At 43.6% G+C, this 21,795-nt stretch overlaps 1 protein-coding gene across 20 annotated transcripts in view; it reads right to left on the bottom strand.

Annotated features, from left to right (window-relative positions):
• Positions 1-251: 251 nt before the first annotated feature.
• FNBP1 (formin binding protein 1) overlaps positions 252-21,795 on the bottom strand; it is a 172,243-nt gene continuing 150,699 nt past the window's right edge. For 5 of the 20 annotated variants that reach the window (XM_038744967.1, XM_038744974.1, XM_038744971.1 and 2 more), the window contains 6 exons: positions 20,848-20,862; positions 15,368-15,477; positions 12,107-12,239; positions 7,721-7,842; positions 5,995-6,134; positions 4,069-5,655 (listed from right to left, as the gene is read on the bottom strand). In XM_038744967.1, coding sequence (XP_038600895.1) covers positions 5,477-5,655; positions 5,995-6,134; positions 7,721-7,842; positions 12,107-12,239; positions 15,368-15,477; positions 20,848-20,862 — 699 coding nt within the window. In that variant the 3' untranslated portion in view covers positions 4,069-5,476. Of the gene's footprint in view, positions 870-4,068; positions 5,656-5,994; positions 6,135-7,720; positions 7,843-12,106; positions 12,240-15,367; positions 15,478-20,660; positions 20,697-20,847; positions 20,863-21,795 lie in introns of those variants that run through there. The other 15 variants (XM_038744968.1, XM_038744975.1, XM_038744979.1 and 12 more) reach the window with 6 other exon arrangements.

Genomic DNA, 21,795 nt, shown 5'->3' with positions numbered 1-21,795 from the left:
ACCGTCGAGTCGCTCGACTTTCAGAAAGGTGGGCGCAGGCGGGGCAGACATGCAGACCGAATCGAGATTTCAAAATTAGACTTTAGGGGCTCGGGAAAACCGGTTTCAAACCGATGAGTGCCTCTAAGGGCGAGGAAGCAAAGCGCACAGAAATGAGCTGTCAGGCTGGAGAAATCTAGAGAGGCCAGTGTTGGTGAGACATCCGATCTAGCCACAAAAAGGGGGGGAAAGAAAATTCTGATGAACAAGGATGACCTTTTCTCAGATACGCAGTATTCACTATTGATTCCTGTGGAGATAAATAAAAAGAAACCGGAGCGTTCGGTCCAGCCCGCGCATGTCCTGGCTCTCCATTTCTAGATTTCTGTAGTCTTCACGGGAGACTGACTACAGAAGTATCCCGAAAGGCACATTGCGAAGTGAGGTTGGATCAGGGCATTGATGGTAGGTGGGCCAAAGGCCCCGGAAAGGCTAAAAAAGTCAGCTGGCACCTTCTTAGGCATCACTGGTGCTGACTGGAGAGTTGGTGGGGTGGCGGGGGGCTGTGGGAAGAGGGATGGGGGGAGAATCGCGAGGAGGGGCGGGACGACACAGCTCACCGGGGCGGAGGCCGGCCTGACAGGACCGCGAGAAAGGTCTATGAGTTAGTTTGGGCAATGAATAGCATGCCATAAGGAAGAGCAAGCAGCTGAATAATGTGGGGGTGACATTTCGGCTGGAGATCAAGTGCTAACTCTAAACCAGACCCAGGAGTCCGTCTTCCTGGGAGGGTTTCAGCGGCCTGTGGAGACAAGCAGGCCATCTGTGTCTTCCTCCTCCTGCGACCGCTCCACCCCGAGGCTCTGGACCAGCTCCTCTCCGTTAGGAATCTACAACACAAAGAGAGAGAGAGAGAAACTCCATGTCAGAGAGACAGAGAGAGCGAGGCGGGGTGGGGGATGCAGCAGGTCTAAGGAATGGCAAAGGGGATGGAGTCAGACAGACCAGGCGCTTGGGAGGGGGCAGTCTGTTATTTCTGGGATGTCACAAGGAACCATCACTGTTCCCTCCTGTTTGCATCTGCAAACCGGGCCTTGGATTTTTGGTTTTTCTGCCGAGAAAAAGCAGTTTTATCTGGACCACTCTTTTCCAAATCCCACTTCCCTCTTCGTATGCAGGGGAAATATAGAGTGATCAGCAGTTTTTGAACCACCAAAAGGTAAAAAAGAGCTGAGGTTCCTCCCCGCTAGATTTCCGCTCATCTGTTGAAACGTCACCAGATTACAGCTTTTCCCTGCCGCCCCCACTTCTCTGTCAGATGATGTGGAAAGCGAAACGCTCAACTTTATGCAGCTATAAAACAGTGATGGTTCTTCATTCCAAGGGGCACAAGAAAGAAGCCACAGAAACAGACTTTCAAATTTCCTGATCACACATCTGTTAAGGGAAAATTAGAAAGTCTTCATTTAAAGAAAAGCAATCAGATTTTAATAAGCCTTTGACAAAGAATTTCCCAGTGCTGCGGGGGAAAGTAATGAGCACTTGAATTAAACAAAACAATTCACTCAGATAGGTGAAAATCACTTAAACACAAGAATGAGAAAATATAATATTTATTAGAGGCAGATATAGGGGTATAGCTAAGAGATCATACCAAGCAGAGGGAATTGTCTCCTTTTAGAGTCGGAGCAGAAAGAACAATCAAGTTGGCCATATTCAAACAAAACTTACTCAGAACGAAAGTGTCTATAATAAAGTCAAATCGGAAGCAGCCAGCAGGAAACATAGCTACCAATGTAACAGTCCTTGTGGCTTATTTAGCAGTTAAAAAACAAAAAATCCATTAGGCAGTAAAGTAACAGTGCAGTAAACATAGATTAAAAAAAGAAAAAACGGAAATTCAAGGAATCTTTAGTTTTTAAGTCGCAGAATATACAAATACTTTATTTCTTTGATGAACTATGGACATATTTAACAAGCAGTTGCAAAGTCACAACCCAGTTGATAGTTACTGTGTTCTGTATATTTTGGCAAGCATTAAATAATCACATTTTGTTACCAGATTAAAAAAGTGCATCAGCATTGTTAAAAACCAACCACCCTCCCCTCGGGTGTGGGCATGGTTAAAAAATACACAGCACCCAAAATGTGGTCAGATTCACAGAGCCGCTAGGAAGGTTTAACAGAGATTTATACATCAGGTGCAGGCAAGGGAGGTTATACGAAGGGCAGCATCATTAACTTGGAATGCCACGTTTGTTTCAAGAAATAAATCTTCATAATCTAGTTCTACCTTGGTTGTTTTTACAAATCTCAACACAGACAATTTCAAATGGAATTTCTAAAAAGAGTGTGTTTGGGGTAGAGCTGGAAACTGTGACTACTGGCTATACAGACATTTGACTAAAGGGCCATTCTAAGATACTAGTTTTATCCAGGAGATTAAGAGGTAAATGTACTTAGCAATTTGCACAGAGTTAACAGTATTAGTTATACGTGAAAAATCAGCTGAAAAAATGGATTATTTTCACTTATTTGAGCCACATAAAGTGAAGAGGGGATTACCGCCGCCGACAATCGTATTTCTCTGTGGTGCAAAATCTCAATGGCATTTGTATATTTTTCAGTTCAGTGGATCATTTCTATGATTCACACAGGGATAGAAGGAATTGAAACTAACAAAATGTCTTTCACTGAGAAGTCAGTATTAGCTACATTTATATCTTCTCGGTACATGTGGAGACGTGCATTTTCAAATAATCACAACAGCAAACCTGTAGGACAAAAGCCATGCCCTTTGAAAACCTTGATGACTTTCTGGAGTTATTGGCAGAAACCCACAAATGAGAGAGCCTCGACTTTTTCTGGGACACTCTCGTAATGCTGTCTCACATTTTCCTTGTGCTTCCAACTCTAACCAATAGATCAGATGTTTATGGGACGCTCAAAAAGTCTTTTCTTAGGGTTTCTCACTGCAGATGGATTTTACTGACTTGGGCTTAAACTTGGCGCCTTCCACTCCTAAACAAAACAGGGAAACGTTAAGAGGATTTAAACACTGAGACTTTTTGTTACACTCATTTGGCTGAAGAGTGAGTTGGTTGCAATTCTAAGAGAAGAACGGATGCAAAGCCACTATTGCCACTTGGGTCAAAACTAGCCACATCAACTTTAGGTCATTAAAAGTCTATTTTTAAATAATTCAAGACAAATGCTTAAAAGTCCTTCTAGACTGTGAGCCCACTGTTGGGTAGGGACTATCTCTATATGTTGCCAACTTGTACTTCCCAAGCGCTTAGTACAGTGCTCTGCACATAGTAAGCATTCAATAAATACGATTGATTGATTGATTAGAAATGCAAGCAATGGTAACGATATAGGGATATTACTGGGTGACTCCTGGCCTACAATTTTAGACTTCCCATAATCAAAAATCAGACACGTTTTGAAGTCAAAAGCCAAGTGATGGAATTACCTCTGTCTTGAAATCACTGTGGTGAGAGGCCCACATGAAGACTAGACTGTGAGCCCGTTGTTGGGTAGGGACCATCTCTATATAATAATAATGGCATTTGTTAAGCCCTTATTATGTGCAAAGCACTGTTCTAAGCGCTGGGGGGATACAAGGTGATCAGGTTGTCCCACATGGGGCTCACAGTCTTCATCCCCATTTTACAGATGAGGTAACTGAGGCTCAGAGAAGTTAAATGACTTGCCCAAGGTCACACAGCAGACAGGTGGCGGAGCCGGTATTAGAACCCATGACCTCTGACTCCCAATCACAATAATAATAATAATGATGGCATTTATTAAGCGCTTAGTATGTGCAAAGCACTGTTCTAAGCGCTGGGGAGTTTACAAGGTGATCATGTTGTCCCACGGGGGGCTCACAGTCTTCGTCCCCATTTTACAGATGAGGGAAGTGAGGCACAGAGACGTTAAGTGACTTGCCCAAAGTCACACAGCTGGCAATTGGCAGAGCTGGGATTTAAACCCATGTCCTCTGACTCCAAAGCCCGGGCTCTTTTCCACTGCTTCTCTATATGCTGCCAACCTGTACTTCCCAAGCGCTTAGTACAGCGCTCAGCACACAGTAAGCGCTCAATAAATACGACTGACTGAATGAATGAAGCCTAAGCTGGGCCGTGACAAAGGGGCTCCTCGGCTTTCTAAATGCAGAGAGAAAAGAAAGGGGCGAGAGGAAAAGTTCCCTCTGCTAGTTATCGCTAGGTGTTTATCAAATCGGCTCCAGGGAGAGCTGTGACACGAACGGACATGTATGACTCGACCAGATGAGGAATGGGCATTTCTTACATGATAGTATTCCAGGTCCTGGTGGGTCATTTTAAAGATCAAGTAAAAAAAAACAATTCAAACTACTACAGAGATCCCTCTCAAGGCCCTAGAGCGACCATCAGATAACAGTGCGTCTTATTCAGTACCACTGAAGTCCAGATTGAAGACCTCTCCCCGCCTCAGACCAGCATAAACTTACTGCTACCCTTTCTGGTGACCCCTTATGCAAACGTTCAAAAGCCTTCTTCCTTGGCTAATAATGAAAACAAAAGATTGTGAGTTCGTTTCTTCTATTTTCTCCCCCACACCCCCGCCCACAAAAGACTAGCTGGAGCGCTCGATTTAATTCTCCTAAAGCTAAGTGTTGGTTTTCGGGTTGTTTAAATGGGATCGCTCGGTTTTATCTGTGAGGGAGCCTCTACTTTTTAGCAGGAATGCAGCACTTTTTCAAACGCGCCCCAGAGCGAGAATAAAATGGGAGCGTTACACTAACGGGAAAAGGGCGCACGACGGGAACACGAGCCAGAGTGTGAAAAGGAAAAGAGTGACCAAATGCACCTAAAGATAATGATGGCATTTGTTAAGTGCTTAGTACGTGCCAATCACTGTTCTACAACTTTCAGAACAAATCTGAGCATTTCTTGATTGCACTGGATGACAAAGCACACAACAGTTTGCTTTCAACTCCAACTCACTGAAAAGCTACCTAATGTAACTAGGGAAATCACCACAGTTCAGCTGATATTGGCCTCGGGAGACAAGAGACGATTCAGGGAAGAGGTTTCCATAAAAACTCACCCTGCACCCTCGTTGCTTTGTTTGTGTCTAATTACGTGATAAATGATTAAGAGGAAATATTTTGACAGTCGGAATGTAAATCGCTTGCTAGCAGCAAAAGGTACAGAAAGAAAACCATTTTTTCCTCCTATCTCAAACCGGGAGGGGAGTTACGTGGAGGGGATTCATTGGATTTTTTGTGGAGAACCCGACCTCAGGTCAGAGAAACTCACTTTCAGTGAATCTGACCATTCGAAACTCAGTTGTACAATGCATGAGAATAGAGTCCATTATGTAACAGGATGAGATGGCATACACTGAGGCATTACTCAGTCCTTAGAAAGGTGGTCTCCGCAACAAAAAGTCACAGCTGAGGAAAGAAGCCGTCCGAGTTAAAATTTAAAAAAAAAAGCGCGCCAAAATATTAAATATAAGTCATAGCACCTTTGGCATTTTTGTCCAAATAGACTTCGACATAGGAAGTTGGAACATAACCTTCCTCCTCTTCGCTTCTTCGAATCCGTGTCCACCCATCACCTTTGTCCTCTTCTATAACGTACAGCGTTTCTCCTTCCGCAACCGAAATTGTTCCTTCATTCTGACCTGAAAAATTAATCCAACAGGAGTTGAGGCGTTTGCAGCTACGTGAAGTTGCAGAACAAGCTGAAGACATTTGGATCAATATCCGAGATGAAATGCCAACACGAAGCACCCAGTCAGAAACAACGGTCATTTTAGGAGGGACGGGGAGGCGTTAATTTCATTCAAATGAAACAAAAGTAAAGATTAAAGAGTCTGGAATAAGATAAAGTGTGAAACGAACGAGAAAACGACAAGAAAGCGTTCGACTAGTTTGAAAGGAAGTTCTGAATTCACCCTCAGAAAGGAGATTCTAGTACAGGAGGCACGAGAGCGAGAGCAAATGCGGAGGGGAAAAACTACCTTCAAACGTATAAAGGGCTTTGCAAGTCCCTATGGTAGGAAGTGGTTCTTCGTCATCAAACTCATCGTCGAAATCCGTTGCCATCACTTTCATTTCATTCTCCTGACTCTGCTCCTCTGTGTAACTGCCATCTGGGCTGCTCAAGAAAGGAAAATATACAGCAACTATAGCAACCAGCCTCAATAAAGACCTCAGTAGAGGAGCGTGGCCTAGTGGAAAGGGCGTGGGCCTATGCATCAGAGGCCATGGGTTCTAATTCTAATTCTGCCACTTGCCTGATGTGTAACCTCACACGAGTCACTTAACTTTTCTGGGCTTCCGTTCCCTCATCCGTAAAATGGGGGTTCAATACCTGTTTTCCCTCTTACTTACACTGGGAGCCCTACAGTCATTTATTCATAGTTATTGAGAGCTTACTGTGCAAAATCTGATCTGATTACCTTGTATCTACCCCAGTGCTTGGCACAAAGCAAGCAATTAACAAATACCACAGGTGTTGATCCATGCGCTTCTCCTATCCCACCTGGAATACAGCGCAGTCTTCTCATTGATTTTCCTGCTTCCTGTCCCCACTTCAGTCTATACTTCACTCTGCTGCCTGGATCATTTTTCTACAAAACCATTCAGTCCAGGTTTCCCCACTCATCAAGAGCTGCCAGTGGCTGCCCATCCACCTCTGCATCAACCTGAAACTCCTTACCACTGGCTTTAAAGCATTCAATCACCTTGCCCCTTCCTATCATTACCTCACTGATTATCTACAACCCAGCATGTTCACTTCACTCCTCTGAAGTCAACCTACTCAATATACCTCAAACTCACCTACCTCTATATAACTCCCTCCCCCTTCATCTCCAACAGACCATCCCCTTCCCCACCTTAGAAACCTTATTAAAATCACATCTCCAAGAGGCCTTCCCTAATTAAGCCCTCATTTTCCCTACTCTTTCTATGTCGTCCTAGCAGTTGGATCTTTAACTGCTTATATTCACCCCACCCTCAGCCCCACAGCACTTACATACATATCCATAATTTCTTTTAATGTCTGTCTCCCTCTTCCAATCTATGAGCTCCTTGTGGGTTGGGAATGTGTCTACCAATTCTGCTCAATTGTGCTCTCCGTAGTGCTTAGGACAGTGCTCTCTCTACAGTAAGCACTCAATACATATGATTGATTGAATAATTATAGCTACCTGCATGACTGTATCAAGAACAGAATAATAATAATAATAATAATGGTATTTGTTAAGTGCTTCCTATGTGCCAAGCACTGTTCTAAGTGCTGGGGTAGATATACGGTAATCAGGTTGTCCCATGTGGGGCTCACAGTCTTCATCCCCGTTTTACAGATGAGGTAACTGAGGCCCAGAGAAGTGAAGTGACTTGCCCAAAGTCACACAGCTGACAAGTGGCGGAGCCGGGATTCGAACCCATGATCTATGGCTCCCAAGCCCGGGCTCTTTCCACTGAGCCATGCTGCTTCATCTCCTCAATCTGCTCAGACCATTCCATTTTCAATTCTAGAATTTAATGGGGCAGAAATCATCTGTAGCCCATCTCGACAGAGATTCCAGTTTTCTGAAGAGCTTTTCCCATTCTCACTTCACTTTCCCCGGCGTCATACATCACTGCAATACAAAGTGGCTCTTCTGGCCTGGTACTGTAGAGCTCATAGAAGGGGCAACCAGGAAAATGGAAATGCACTGTTCTCTACAGATACTGTACCTCTCCCGGTCCTGTGCGCAGTTATTGATGGCCGAGGCATTCTGGGTTTCATACATTCTACTCTGTCGTCGCACCTGTTCGTTGCGTGCTGGTAGCCTCCCTTCCGCTTCGGCCAACCAGGCCTAGAAACATAAAGCAGTCATTGGGGCACTTTACTAAAACCTTCAGCGGGTCAAATCGCAGCAGCTGCCTGTACCATATATACGGAAGCTAGATCTAATATCAGGACGGCCAAATGTAGCCTATTAGTGTTTAGGTGAAATTTGATTGATCTCTAGCTAGATGTGGCTTAGGAGCTGAAGAGTGGGGAAGACGGAAGGGCACTGGGAGATGGCGGGGCGGGGGCGGGATAAAAAAAAAATCTCTGAATACTCTCTTCTTACTAAATTTCATATGTGTAACCAGGGACTGCTGTTTCAAATTCAATCACTCAATGCATTCAATCAATGAGAAGCAGTGTGGCTTAGTGGAAAGAGCACAGGCCTGGGGGTCGGGAGGACCTGGGTTCTAATCCTGGCTCTGCCACTTGTCTGCTGTGTGACCTAGGGCAGATCACTACTACGCCCCACTTTTCCTCATCTTCCAGTCCCTTCTGTGTCGCCCTGATGTGCTTCCTTTGTTCTCCCCCCACTCCCAGCCCCACAGCACTTATGTACACATCTATAAATTTATTTATTTGTATTGATGTCTGTCTCTCCGACTCTAGACTGCATGCCCATTGTGGGCAGGGAATGTGACTGTTTACTGTTGTATTGTACTCTCCCAAGCACTTAGTTCAGTGCTCTGTGCACAGTAAGCGCTCAATAAATACGACAATGAATGAACTTAACTTCCCTGTGCCTATATTACCTCATCTGTAAAACTGGGATTAAGACTGTGAGGTCTTTGTGGGACAGGGATTGAGTTCAACCCAATTATCTTGTATCTACATAGCGCTCAGTACCGTGCCAGGCACATAGCAAGTACTTAACAAATGCCATTAAAAAATATCAGTGCTTATATATGAAGAGAGGTGGAAAAGTGTATGCATATACATCTTCCCCTACCCATCACCATACAATGCAGGGCTCTATGTGTGCAAAAGACCTGAAGATAAGGATAGCACATGCGAGCTCCCCAGCCCTCTCTGAAGCAGCAGTTCAAGACGACATTTTGAGAGGTTAGTACAACCACGTTTCTGGTTAACAGATCAGCGAGGACCGGAAATCCAAACTTAATCTATTAACTTCAGCAGCATCTGAAATGGAGGGAGCAACAGGGGACGATCGAGCATATATTACAAAGAAATGAAGACAGAGAATGTGGTTTTCTCTGGGGAAAGGGAGAGGGGAAAGTTCCTTCAGGGCTGAGATCATGTCTTCTTCTGCTGAATGCTCCTTGAGTAACCAGTACAGTACTCTGTAATAATAATAATAATGATGATGGCATTTGTTAAGCGCTTACTATGTGCAAAGCACTGTTCTAAGTGCTGGGGAGGTTACAAGGTGATCAGGTTGTCCCACGAGGGGCTCACAGTCTTCATCCCCATTTTACAGATGAGGGAACTGAGGCCCAGAGAAGTGAAGTGACTTGCCCAAAGTCACACAGCCGACGATTGGCGGAGCCGGGGTTTGAACCCATGACCTCTGACTCCAAAGCCCGGGCTCTTTCCGCTGAGCCACGCTGCTTCTCCGTACACAGCAAATGGCACCTCACCCTGTCTTAGGGGCAGCTAAGAAGGCCGGGGAAGGGGGGAAGGAAATGAGTGTGGGCGGCCTTTCTTTGCCTCATCCCATGCTCCCACGCACTCAGAGTTAAGGACGTTATATCAGATCCTTTCTCTGGGCTTGCCCACAAGGGTTCAGCAGAATATACAGGGTGTGGCACGGGCAGGGCAGAGAATGATTTTAGATAAGATGGCAATCGGGGATCAGTTGCGGTCTTTATTTGCCCCACGGCCCGGTGCTCTGCTTTGCCTAGCTAGCAGGGACAGTGCTGGCCAGGGCATGCTCACCTAGGCACAGACTGAGGTAGGGGGAGAAGACAACTAGACATTATATAGAAATCCCATCTCCACTTTCCTTTCTTTTCCCAGGGACTCCTGCCCAAGCTCTCAAATGGAAACTTCTGGCCCCTCTCCCCCAGGCCCCCAGGACGGGAGTGTGGCAGGGGAAGAAAAGTGAGAGGTGGGAGGTTCAGCAGGGAGAGGAAAAGGGAAGGAAGGTTGGGGGAAATGAGGAAAGGAAGCAGCTTGCCTAGCAGATAGATCACAGGCCTGAGAGTCGGAAGGAACTGGGTTCTTATCCTGACAACAACCAGAGGCAAAAAACTTCATTTCTCTGGGTCTCAGTCACCTCATCTGGAAAATGGTGATTAAGACTGTCAGCTCTATCAGCACTGTCAGGGACTGTGTCCAACCTGATTATCTTGTATCTACCCCAGCGCTTAGTGCAGTGCCTGGCACATAGTAAGCACTTAAATACCAATACAAAAAAAAAAGGGAAAAGTCTAAAGGATCTCCTTTTCTCCGCCCCTCAACTCCTTTCCCTCTTTCTTCTCCGCACCTTTGCAGCTGGACAGGTGTACGTTTGAAAAACAGGGTGGAGAGGGGGGAACTGAGAGTTCACAAGGTGGGGAGGAGAAGGGGCAACAGATAAATCTGCCTGACAATCACTCTTCCCCCTGCCAAAGCCCTACTGAAGACGCACCTCCTCCAAGAGGCCTTCCCAGACTAAGCTCCGCTTTTCCTCAGCTCCTCCTCCCTTCCACGTCCCCATGACTCGCTCCCTTTGCTCTTCCCCCACTCCCCGCCCCACAGAACTTATGTATATATCTATAATTCTGTTTATTTATATTGCTGTTTGTGTCCCCACCCCTAGACTGCGAGCCCGCTGTGGGCAGGGATTGTCTCTTTATTCCTGCATTATACTTTCCAAGCGCTTAGTACAGTGCTCTGCGCACAGTAAGCGCTCAATAAATATGATTGAATGGAAGAATGAATAAATGAAAGGCCGGGGGAACCTGGGGAGCTACAGCCCCGGGGGTGGAGGCAACAGATGGCTTCCTGTGGTTGCCTCCCTAGGGAGGACAGGAAGCATCATGGTTGACGCTCCTGGCCAAGAGCTGCTGCTGCTGTTGTGTCCTCACCCCTGCCCATCCGGGAAATGGAGCTAAGCTTTCTGCCACTGCTCCGGCGATCCCAGCCATCCTCCGTGCCCCGGAGTGGTGGCTGCCAGGTTTAACGGTTGAGGCCAATTTTAGGCTCTTAAGGACGGTTGGCCACCATGGGCGGGGCCTTGATGAGCGGCGATTCTACCCTCATTCATTCATTCAATCATATTTGTTGAGCACTTACTGTGTGCACTGTACTAAGCGCTCGGGAAGTACAAGTTGGCAACATATAGAGACAGTCCCTACCCAGGGGGCTGCTTCTCTCCCCTGCTCTGACACTGCCTCAGTGCAGCTTAGGCTGATCGGCTGCCCTGGGGAGGCCCGGAGGCACTGGCAGCCAGAACTTTTGTCACCCAGGCAGTCCCCCACTGTTTGAAGCGGACATCCCTAACTTCAAATGAAACCTGAGGAAAGGGAGGGTGGGAGGGAACACCAACAAGCTGAAAGATTATAAAAATTAAAATAATGGAGAACATCTCTAGTATAACCACATGTTCTAAAGAGAAGCTTAGCCACGCAAACCCTCTGAGACTTCAGTGTTATTCATTTCTACGTGCTGTCTCTCTGGTTACAGACCTACGACTCTCCACTCTATGCAATCGAACTTCTGTCAGATTAACGCTTTAGTACTATGCTCTTTAAAATATGCTTAATCGCCCAGGCTTTGAAATTCTCTTAAAACATTTATAGATTACATTCTCAACTGCATTCTCTATTGATGTTTCTCTACAACACGTATTTGCTTTAGCCAGCGTTTTTGAAAGATAATAATGAGCTTCCATTGATTTTTTTTTTTCATTACACTTCTGGAGACCACCAAGACAGGTGCATTTGGAAACTCTTCAGGTTCAGATACTTGGGCACACCCATTCTCACCACCGTTCGTTCATCACGGAAGGGGTTGCCAGAAAAAGGGCAGGGGTAAAATCAAATGCTTTTAAACTACTTCTGTTCAAATTCAGGAGCTTCTCAAATAAAAGGGCATCTTAAAAGGGACCAGATTAAAGCCACGAGGTATCAAATAAATACAACTGATTGATGGTAATGCCCAACAATGTATTGCTTTTCATTACCATAACTCATTTTACTAATTAATGGCCACATCCATTTCTAATCTTATTCGTCATAGGCTGCTTGAATCACTTTTGCCATTTCCATGGTTAGGCTGACTTCATAACTCATCTCCTTTGGGAGCTCAGAGATGTTTCAGCTGTTTAGGAATCAGGCTTTTCATACCTCAAATTTCTGGACCTCGAATCTCAGTTTTTCAATATTGTGTCCGACTTCTGCTGATTTGTGATCCAAGCTGGTTGGGTCTCCCATCTGTGGATTCTTTAAGTAGACATCTTTCATTTTTGTTATTGCATCTCTGTTAAAAAAAGAAAAGGAGAGGAATATTCAGGAAATGTTACTGCAGTTCCTCTTCACTAAGAACTCCAACAATTGCAAAAGTCTTGGGAAGGAAGTGTGGGTGGGGAAAACTGTTCATATTTCAGAATAATCACATTGAGGGAGTGATGCACTGGTTTTCAGAATATACAGTTTTCTCTAGTCTTCTTAGGAAAACATGTTCTTCTATGATATCTGAATTTTTGGGGATCTGTAAAGTTCTTTCTCCCCACAGGTCACTCAGAAATATACGAATCAGGGCCCCCATTTTGAGATCAATTGCTAAGGGGACAGCAGCCAAAGATGTCAATGGGCTCATTCCAAAAGAAAACACAGCTTCTATAGCGTTTTTTAATGATATTTGTTAAACTCTTACTAGGTAATAATACCAACGATAATGATAGTATTTATTAAGCGCTTACTATGTGCAAAGCACTGTTCTAAGCACTGGGGAGGTTACAAGGTGATCAGGTTGTCCCACGTGGGGCTCACAGTCTTAATCCCAATTTTACAGATGAGGTAACAGGCACAGAGAAGTTAAGTGACTTGCCCGAAGTCACATAGCTGACAAGTGGTGGAGCCGGGATTTGAACCCATGACCCCTGACTCCAAAACCCGTGCTATTTCCACTGAGCCACGCTGCTTCTTAGGTACTGTACTAAGTGCTGGGGTAGATAGTTAATCAGATTGGACACAGTTCATGTCCCACGTGGGGCTCACAGTCTTAATCCCCATTTTATAGATGAGGTACCTGAGGTCCACAGAAGTGAAGTGATTTGCCCAAGGTCCCACAGCAGACATGTGCGGATTAGAACCCAGGTCCTCTGATTCCCAGGATTGTGCTCTTTCCCCTAGGCCTTGCTGCTTCTCTCTTGGGCCCAGAAGGCTGCACAACTGTACTTCCCAAGAGCTTAGTGCAGGGCTCTGCACACAGTAAGCGCTCAATAAAACACGACTGAATGAATGAATGAGTGAATAAGTACAATTATTTGCTTCAGAAATTTGTTTTTCATTCCAACTGTAAAGAATGAAACTTTACTCAGGTGGTTTGTGTAGGTGACCATTCGACAGTAGAAAGACTTGAAGCTATGTCTCCCTTTGGTTTAGTAACATTTCTTGAAATCTTGTTGTCAAGAAGAGCCACAGTAAGTTAGTTGCCAAATCCATGGAGACCTATTGATGGCCTTTTGGGAGGACGGTTCTAAGGACCAAAGGTTTCCCCTTGACCAAGCATCTGTGGGCTGGATGGCTTACTGTTTTCAGCCAGAAGATCTTTCCTGCCCAGTCAGAACTGCTCAGAGCCTCCGAGGACCGAGGAAATGAAGCAAATGTTTACTGAGCTGCACAGGGAAAAAAGCCTTTTCGATTAGGCAGGAATTTCATTTGATTTCTTTTATCGCTAGCAGTGACGGTGACTTTAAATTAAAAGTTGACCTTCATTCCACAGTCCTGTTGGAAGTGATTCTCAACTGAGGAACTTCCACATAATTCAGGACGATGGAAATCTCACACCTTTCGCTTCGCATGAGAAGAGACTAAGAAAGGGAATAGATGGACAGGAGGCGGATCTGTTATGTATGTGTCACTCTCCTTGGGGTATTATTTCATATACTAGAGTCGGGATTATTTCCAGTGTGGAACCGATCACATACTGCTTACCTATTTCACAAAGAAATGACTACAGTCAATCAGTCAATCGTATTTATTGAGCGCTTACTGTGGACAGAGAGCTGACTAAGCACTTGGGAGAGTACAGTATAATAATAAAACAGAATTGGTAGACACGTTCCCCTGTCCACAATAAGCTCACAATCTAGAGAAGACTTCAAATAGACTACAAACTGCTAACAGGGAGTTTTACCACACTCTTAGAAGTGATTTTTTTCAAAAATGTAAAATGATTACAACCTGCCCTCATTTCAGTCTGGTAAAACACTGCATTCAGAGTGACCTATTGCTGAATTTAAAATGTTCTGGGGATATGAGGAACAAAAGAAAGAGTATGTCTTTGGTCGTGTGTACAAACCAAGGTCAAGGGTGAACCCTAACCTCAGCTTTGTTGTATTTTTAAACCATATGCAACCTTAAAACCATATTCTGAAAAACAGAAGAGTTCTAGATCTATTTGGACAAACTTCCAATAATGTAGTAAATTTAAATTATGAATGGAGTGACGAAACTGCAAACACCAGCAATGAGAACAGGTAGATTTTTTAAAAAAGGCAAGTAACAGACTTGCTTATCAATCTGAAAGAGTAAATGTCTACAAATCATGAAAGAGGAAGAACAAGCAGTTTTGATCATTACAGGAAATGAAAGTGGAGACCGAAACTGAAATCCAAATTGCAATTATTTAAAATCTCAGGCGCTTTTTTAGGGTAAGATGTGTGCATCCATATCCTCATTATTCAAATCAAAAGAGCAAGTTGTACAGAACTCAAAGCCTCCTAGAAGTGAGTTGTGCTGACCTAAGATTATACTCTTCCCTCAAAACTGATGCTAATTTGCTTTCAGCAGGGTTAGCTACACACCTGATGTAACTAAGTGGTTTGCCTAAAGAAGCATGGAGCTATAGATATTAATTTATTTCTTTGCAATGTCACTCCCCCACCTTAACTGGCCAGAAAGACCCCGAGAAAACTGATTATCCGATAGAGCACAATAGAGTGGTAAGTGCTCAATAAATACGATAAAAAATGACAATTACAGCTCTTTATATTCATTCATTCATTCAATCGTATTTATTGAGCACTTACTGTGTGCAGAGCACTGTACTAAGCGCTTGGGAAGTATAAATTGATGCCTGGCTTCGCAAGCAAGTCTCAGAAGACAGTGGTTGGTTCTCTTCCCAATATTCCTACAGAACATGTAGATCATCCACAAAGCTGTATAGGAGCTGTGGAAGCCCCTTGCCCAAACTCCGAATAAAAAATTTTGATGAGAGAATTGAAAAAAAGGGAATCTGCCCATCCCTTTAATTTCCAGTCCAAATGGTAAGTGGTGAATGCTCTGGCTTGCAGAAACCACTTACAGTAAAAATCACTTCTTTCAAAACGATGAGGTAAATTAAACTTAAATCTCATTGGCTGGTGTTTTGGTCTACTGTACCTTTGATCCATTTCCTTTTGAATGTCTTTATTTAATTCGTCAACTTTCTGCTGTAGTTTTTTCCTTCTCTGCTCTGGTGGAAGATTGCTGAAGTCCTCTGGTCCGGCTCCCTACAGACAGGAAAATCTAAATGAGATTCTCAAGCATTTAGATGTAGTCCTTGAAAGAAGTCACCCCACAAAGGGCCCGGAGGAGACAATCTCCCCCGAAACATGTTAACAATAGTGAATACCTTTTAGTCAAAATAAACTTCTCTTCCCTTGTCCCCAGTGAAGGTGCAAAACAAAAACATGCAGTCTATCGCTTTGTTTTCCATTTTAAGGCTAACACAACTCTGTAAAGACAGCTGTACTTCCAAGCTGTACTTGGAAAAGTACACATTCTGGAAGTTGAAAGGGCAAGAACCACTTCTCACTTTGGTTAAAGTCAGATAATCAACTGAAAATAAAATAGACAGTTTGAGCCTTTTGACAGCAACCAGCTTATTGAAAAAAAAAATCGATGCCTGATGGAACAGCAAGATTTGAAACAAGTCTAAGTGCCCTTAATATAAAACAACCCATCCCGAAATGAATAAACCAAATGTTTTATATCCCCAGCCTAAAATTCAGTTTACTTCCTGCTGTAATGGCTCTACCTATTTTCCTCCTGTTCTGCTGGGGTCAGTTCTACAGCTAGCCTTCCATCCTACGATGGTAATGGATTCCATCTATTGACTTGGCTCGGAAGGGTGTTCGGCTCAACAATATACGCATTTACCGGTACCAGTCCAGTCATAAAAGTAACCCATTAAGGAGCATCTCAAATCACTTTCCATTTCCCCAAGAAGTGTTGGCTGGTATTAATGCTTTTCTGGCTCACCCTGGCTCCTTCCTTTTAAAGCAGGTCATAAAATTTTCACACATTTTGTATGGCCTTCAGTGCTGAAGATGAACATCGTGCAATTTATGAAATCAGATCTCGCCTGTTTTCATTCTACCTGAAAGACTGCAATCACTTTCCTCTTTCAAAACAATTCTGGTTCTACGTTTTCTGGTAGAAAGAGTGAATGGCCTAGTGGAAAAAAAAAATTCACAGGACTTCACGTCCAATACAGCCTGTCTTCTGTTCCTGCAACTGCCCAGAGACCCCCATGTAGCTTGGAAAAGCAGCATGGTCTAGTGGAAAAAGCATAGCCCTGGGAGTTGGAGGACCTGGGTTCTAATCCTGGGTCTGCATCTTGTCTGCTGTGTGACCTTTGGCAAGTCACTTATTTCTTTGTGCCTCAGTTTTCGCAACTGTAAAATGGAGATTCAATGGCTGTTCTCCTGCCTACTAAAACTGTGAATGGCATGTGGCACAGGGACTGTGTCCAAATGGATAATCTTGTATCTACCCTAGCACTCAGAACAAGGGACACATAGCAAGAAGGTAAGAAACACCAATTAACTATGTTGCCAACCTGTACTTCCCAAGCGCTTAGTACAGTGCTCTGCACACAGTAAGTGCTCAATAAATACGATTGAATGAATGAATAAATGAATGAATTAAAAACAAAAAAAGATTGAGTTGGAGACCTGGCTCTGTTACTTGCCTACTCGGTGACTTTGGGCAAGTCCGTTAACTTTTGTGCCTCGGTTTCCTCATCTGTAAAATGGGAATAAAATGCCTGTCCTCCCTAAGACCATAAAGCCCATGTGGTACAGGAACTGTGTCCAATCTGATCATTCTATACCGGTGCTTAGCTCACAGTAAGCACTTAATAAATATCATCAACTTTGGATTTAAAAGTAAAAAATCAGGTCCGAAGCTTCACGTGAAGCTGAAGATAGCTGGATTATACTCAGACCATTTCATTGTGAAAGGAAAAGAGAAACGTAAGATGGGATAAGGCAGGAGATTAACGCACGAGCTTTTGGCTTAAAAGTCTTAAAATTCTTTTTAAAGCAGGGCAGGAGAGGAAGAGGGACTCCTGCTAATGTAACTCCATGACAAAGTTCAATGGCCAAGTAGCTTAAACCAGGCTTGTGACTGAATTTGCGGGACTGATTATGTTCAATTGCTCAGCGCCTCGCTCAAAAGTGTACAGTTCAGCAAATAGTTCACTTCCAAAAGCTCTGCCCGGGTCTTTCCCGTTGAGCACTGGCAGTGTTTTCAAAGATGACAAATTCTTCTCCCTCCCACCTACTATATTAACGCAGCAAAGACTTGGACTGTTTATCAGAGGCAGTTGTGCCCTAGTCAGGAATTTCGGATTAATTAGCGCCCATCCTGCCCCTCCTCCTAAGGAGTGGAAAACAGGCTGGATAGAGTGCCATACTCTTTGGGAAGTTCTGGAAGGGAGCCGCTGGGAGGTAGGGGGCTGGGGAAGGATCCAATTTTGGAGAGACACCCGATTTTTTCTTTTCAGAACCCAACGATTGGATTCCTCCTCAGCTGAGCAGAGGCCAGAGAGAGTATATCTCACCACTTCTCCTTTCCCCACCACATCCCCAACCTCAAATGCCCACGTCCCTATGGCTCCTCCTCAAGTGTCCCTGAGGTCCCATGTGATTTCACTGAGTCTTTGGAATCATTTTCTTTTTAAAGCCTGTTTTCCTGAGTGGCTTTCACTTTCTAGACTAGGTGTGTGTGTAGTTTTTTCAGTTTGTGTTTAAATGGCATTTGTTAAGCGTTTACTATGTGTCAAACTGTTCGAAGGACTGGGGTAGAAACAAGCTAATCAGATTGGACACGGTCCTTGCCCTGAATGGGGCTCACAGTCTAAGTGGAAGGGCCAGATATCTCAATTTTTCACCCAAACTCATCGACTTTTGAAATATAAAGATAAAAGGAACCTGACGTTATTTTAAATATTTGAAGAAAATCAGAATTATAGTGCCTTTTCTGGAATTCTACACAATTATTACATTGCATTACAAAAATACGAGACTGAAATGCAGTCTAAAAAACACAGGAAATGAAACTAATCTTCTTAACAGAAAAATATTAGTCTGAGTTCATTTATATTTTCTTTTCTATTTCTCAGACTCCCTGCAGTCTTGAATAAAAGATAAGCTCCTAATGTTTTATTTCCTCCGTCAAAACATTACACTTGGAGCCAAAGGGAAAATATTATCTTTTCAAGTTGATTTCTTTTGAGAAAGATCACCATACTTTCGAGCAAATGATCACTAATAAGGCTGGACAGGCTAAAAGAGGTGTCTGGAATGTGCTATTGTATACGTCTTTCTATAGAAGGTGACCAATAGAATGAACTCTATGGATTTTACAATTATCGATCCCAAATTCAAATTCCTAGATGATACCCCTATGTGCAAAGCAAAAGGGTGTCTAAAAATATTTAAATGGCCCAAAGAATCAAATGCTATTTTCCGAGGCTTCTGCTAGTCCTTTATTTATGCCATGAAAGCACAGTGGAGAGGGAAATGGTTTTTCACTTCAGAATAGCAAACTGAACTCTTGGTAAAAGAGTATTACCTCTTGGTGTGCTGTACAGTTATGCCAATTTTACTACGGCCGAATTGCTATCACCCACTTTGTAACCTTAATTCTTTAGAGGACTGGGACCGGGTCTCTTTCAAGATATCCTGATGCTAAAAACTCTTCTAAGGAACTCTTCTGAGATGCTGCTATATAGGAAAGGGCATCGGGAGTAGCTCACAGTTGTCTGGCTGCTGTGTGACCTGTTAAAATGACCGTGAGCACACAACAACCCAAAGAAGTCTTGACTGCTCACATGTTATTTACCACCTCAAACTACAGCCCCAGAATCCTCATTCAAATCAACGGTCCCTTATCACTGTTGTGGCATCCGTTAACGATCCACCGTATCAACGGAGATGAAATGTCATTTGGGTAAAATGATCTGCCAGTTGAAGCAAATAGTCGCGTAATAAAGCTATTAGTCAATGACAACCCCTCAGCTGGAGAAAAATCAAATAATTCGAGTGATCCTTCTAATATGGGTACGAATAATGCAGCTCAAACTCCTGGTAATCCTCAATGATGGAAGAGGCTTTAATAAAGAGAGAAAAGATGCTTGGGAGGAAGAGGTACAATGGCTGGTGATGAGTAATGGTAGAATGAAGGACGCTTTAAGGTCCTACCTAACCAACTGATGGAGAATTCCCAGCTTTAGCCCTCCCAAACTGATCCTGCTACTGAGTTGGATTTCCCAAAGCTTGTCAAAGCTACCAGATTTGTTTGAAGTCAAGGGGACATCATAGGCTTCACTGTGATTCTCTTAATTGTACAGGATAATCCTGTTCCTTCAGACACCCGTCAGTTGAGGGACCTAAGCTACATCAAAAAAGAGTTAACACGGGACTAGTACGTAGTCAAGGGCTACAGAGACTAGACGCATCATACAAGGCAAATGTTATGCCTTGATTTTATTTTCAGTCTTTCTTTTTTGACATTTCGCTGAAAATACGCCTACCGCTGTACTACTGTACTTTCCCAAGTGCTTTGTGCAATGCTCTGCACACAGTAAGCACGCAATAAATAAGATTTTTAAATTTCAAGGTGAGTCCAGCTGACAGGTGCAAAGATTCACACTGCACATTCTTTTAAATGAAGAAACAAAGGAAGTTATCTTCGTTAGTGAAAGACTGATTTTGCTTTAGTGCGGGGAGTAATTAGTTGGGGGACAAACTATTTAGGGCTGTCAAACGAAGGCAAAAAATGATGATGAGTACCAACGATCATGGGGAAGTGTATGCATTTCAGTTGGGCAAAAGGCTCTTGTCTCTTCCCAGATTTTTGCAATCCACTGAAACCAGCCATGCAAAAGGGAGGTAACTGCACACCACAGACAAGCTGCATCGAAGAGTGGGGGGTGGGAAGGGGGGAGAGGAAGAGGGGCTGCGGCAGGAAGGAGGGGTGGGTCATCCACCATCTTCATGCTTCTCTGTGGCTTGCGCATAGGAAGCGCTCAGGAAATACCATCGATTGACTGATCGATTGCATTATCAATGAGCGCATGGTAGTGCCCCTCTTCTGCACTTCCCTCCCACGGCCAACTTCTGCTTGGAAGAGAGCTGGTCAGGCAAGTGACTGAAGGAGTAGGCTGATACTTTTGTATTTTATTTGTAAGGCTCTCAGAAATTAGCCTTCCATCTTTTGTGTGCAGATATATATATGTGTGTGTGTGCAGATATATATTTGTGTGTATTTTATTTGTGCACACACATCAATAACACATGATCAGTTGACCAGTTTATTACCATTTTAGAGCCCCAGGTGAACAATTTAACCAAATTATGAGTTGAGTTAATTTCTTAGTCATTTAAGGAGACGGAATTATGATCACCTCAATCAGACTCCGCACTTGCGTATTCAAATATATCTAATAAGGAAACATTGCACAAAAGCACACATAAGAAGCACATACTGGACAATTAATTTCAGAGGTATGTTGCACATGGCATGACACACATGAAACACACACAGAGAAATTGTGATTAGACACAGGATATACATGCTGTAATGATGCTTACCAGCTTGAGAGAAAGCTTCATGTAAAAATTGAAGGGGGGACAGGGTAAAAAAGAGAAAAAAAAAACAACAACAAATCAGTAGAAGAGGAACTTTCCAGTTCCACGGATATAATACAACAGATACATTCACCTTACTGTCCGCATGGGAAAATGATTTGTAGCAGATCTGTGCAAAAGTTCACAAGATGGGCCAACCCCTACCCAAACGATCCTTTCTATACCTGCCAGGTTGTCAGGCACAGTAAAAAAGAAAATGATGCTGCGCTTTGCAAATGGGTTGTGATAGTGTTGGTCCAAATGTTTCCCAAGAGCAGTCTAGGATGGTTTACCATCACTGGCTAGCTATCAGTTACTACAACAACAATATCCGTTGGTATTCATCAAATTACTCCAAGTGCTTTGCAGATTACTGTGAAATGTTTGGATCAACCACAACTCAGAAAAGTAGCTACTTTGGAATACGGCAACTCTTTTACCAGTGACATGGACAGTCAAGGAAGGAAGTCGTGCCTCCGACAAAGGAAAGAAAAAAAATAGGTAGAGAGAACACATAACATTTCTCTAACACACAAACACAATATCCTAAAAATCAATGATGTGCCACAAGTTAGCATAGCCCGGGACGGTACAAAATAAAAATATTTTCTGAAGTGAGAATAACGCACTATTCTGAAACAGAGGGATGGTCTTTTCCGCTAGAAAACCTATACCCCCTTTTTATCTCTTGAACTCTTTTTAACTTAAAGACTAACAGATCCAACCCTGACTTCAGAACACCAAATCGCCAGTACGATGATCAGGAAATGTCATTACTGGTAGGAGACAAATGGCTAATCGTCCTGGCATGTCAAGCAGCTGCTAGAGGAATGTCTGCTGGGTCGCTGTAGGTCTTTAGGCCATTTTGACATTTACCTCGCCACAGTGGTAACTACTAGTTACCCAAATATA

The sequence above is a fragment of the Tachyglossus aculeatus genome, chromosome 4 (genome assembly GCF_015852505.1).
Source record: "Tachyglossus aculeatus isolate mTacAcu1 chromosome 4, mTacAcu1.pri, whole genome shotgun sequence".
Taxonomy (NCBI): domain Eukaryota; kingdom Metazoa; phylum Chordata; class Mammalia; order Monotremata; family Tachyglossidae; genus Tachyglossus; species Tachyglossus aculeatus.
Note: the sequence above shows the minus strand (reverse complement) of the source record. Positions and strands in the feature narration are given on the sequence as shown.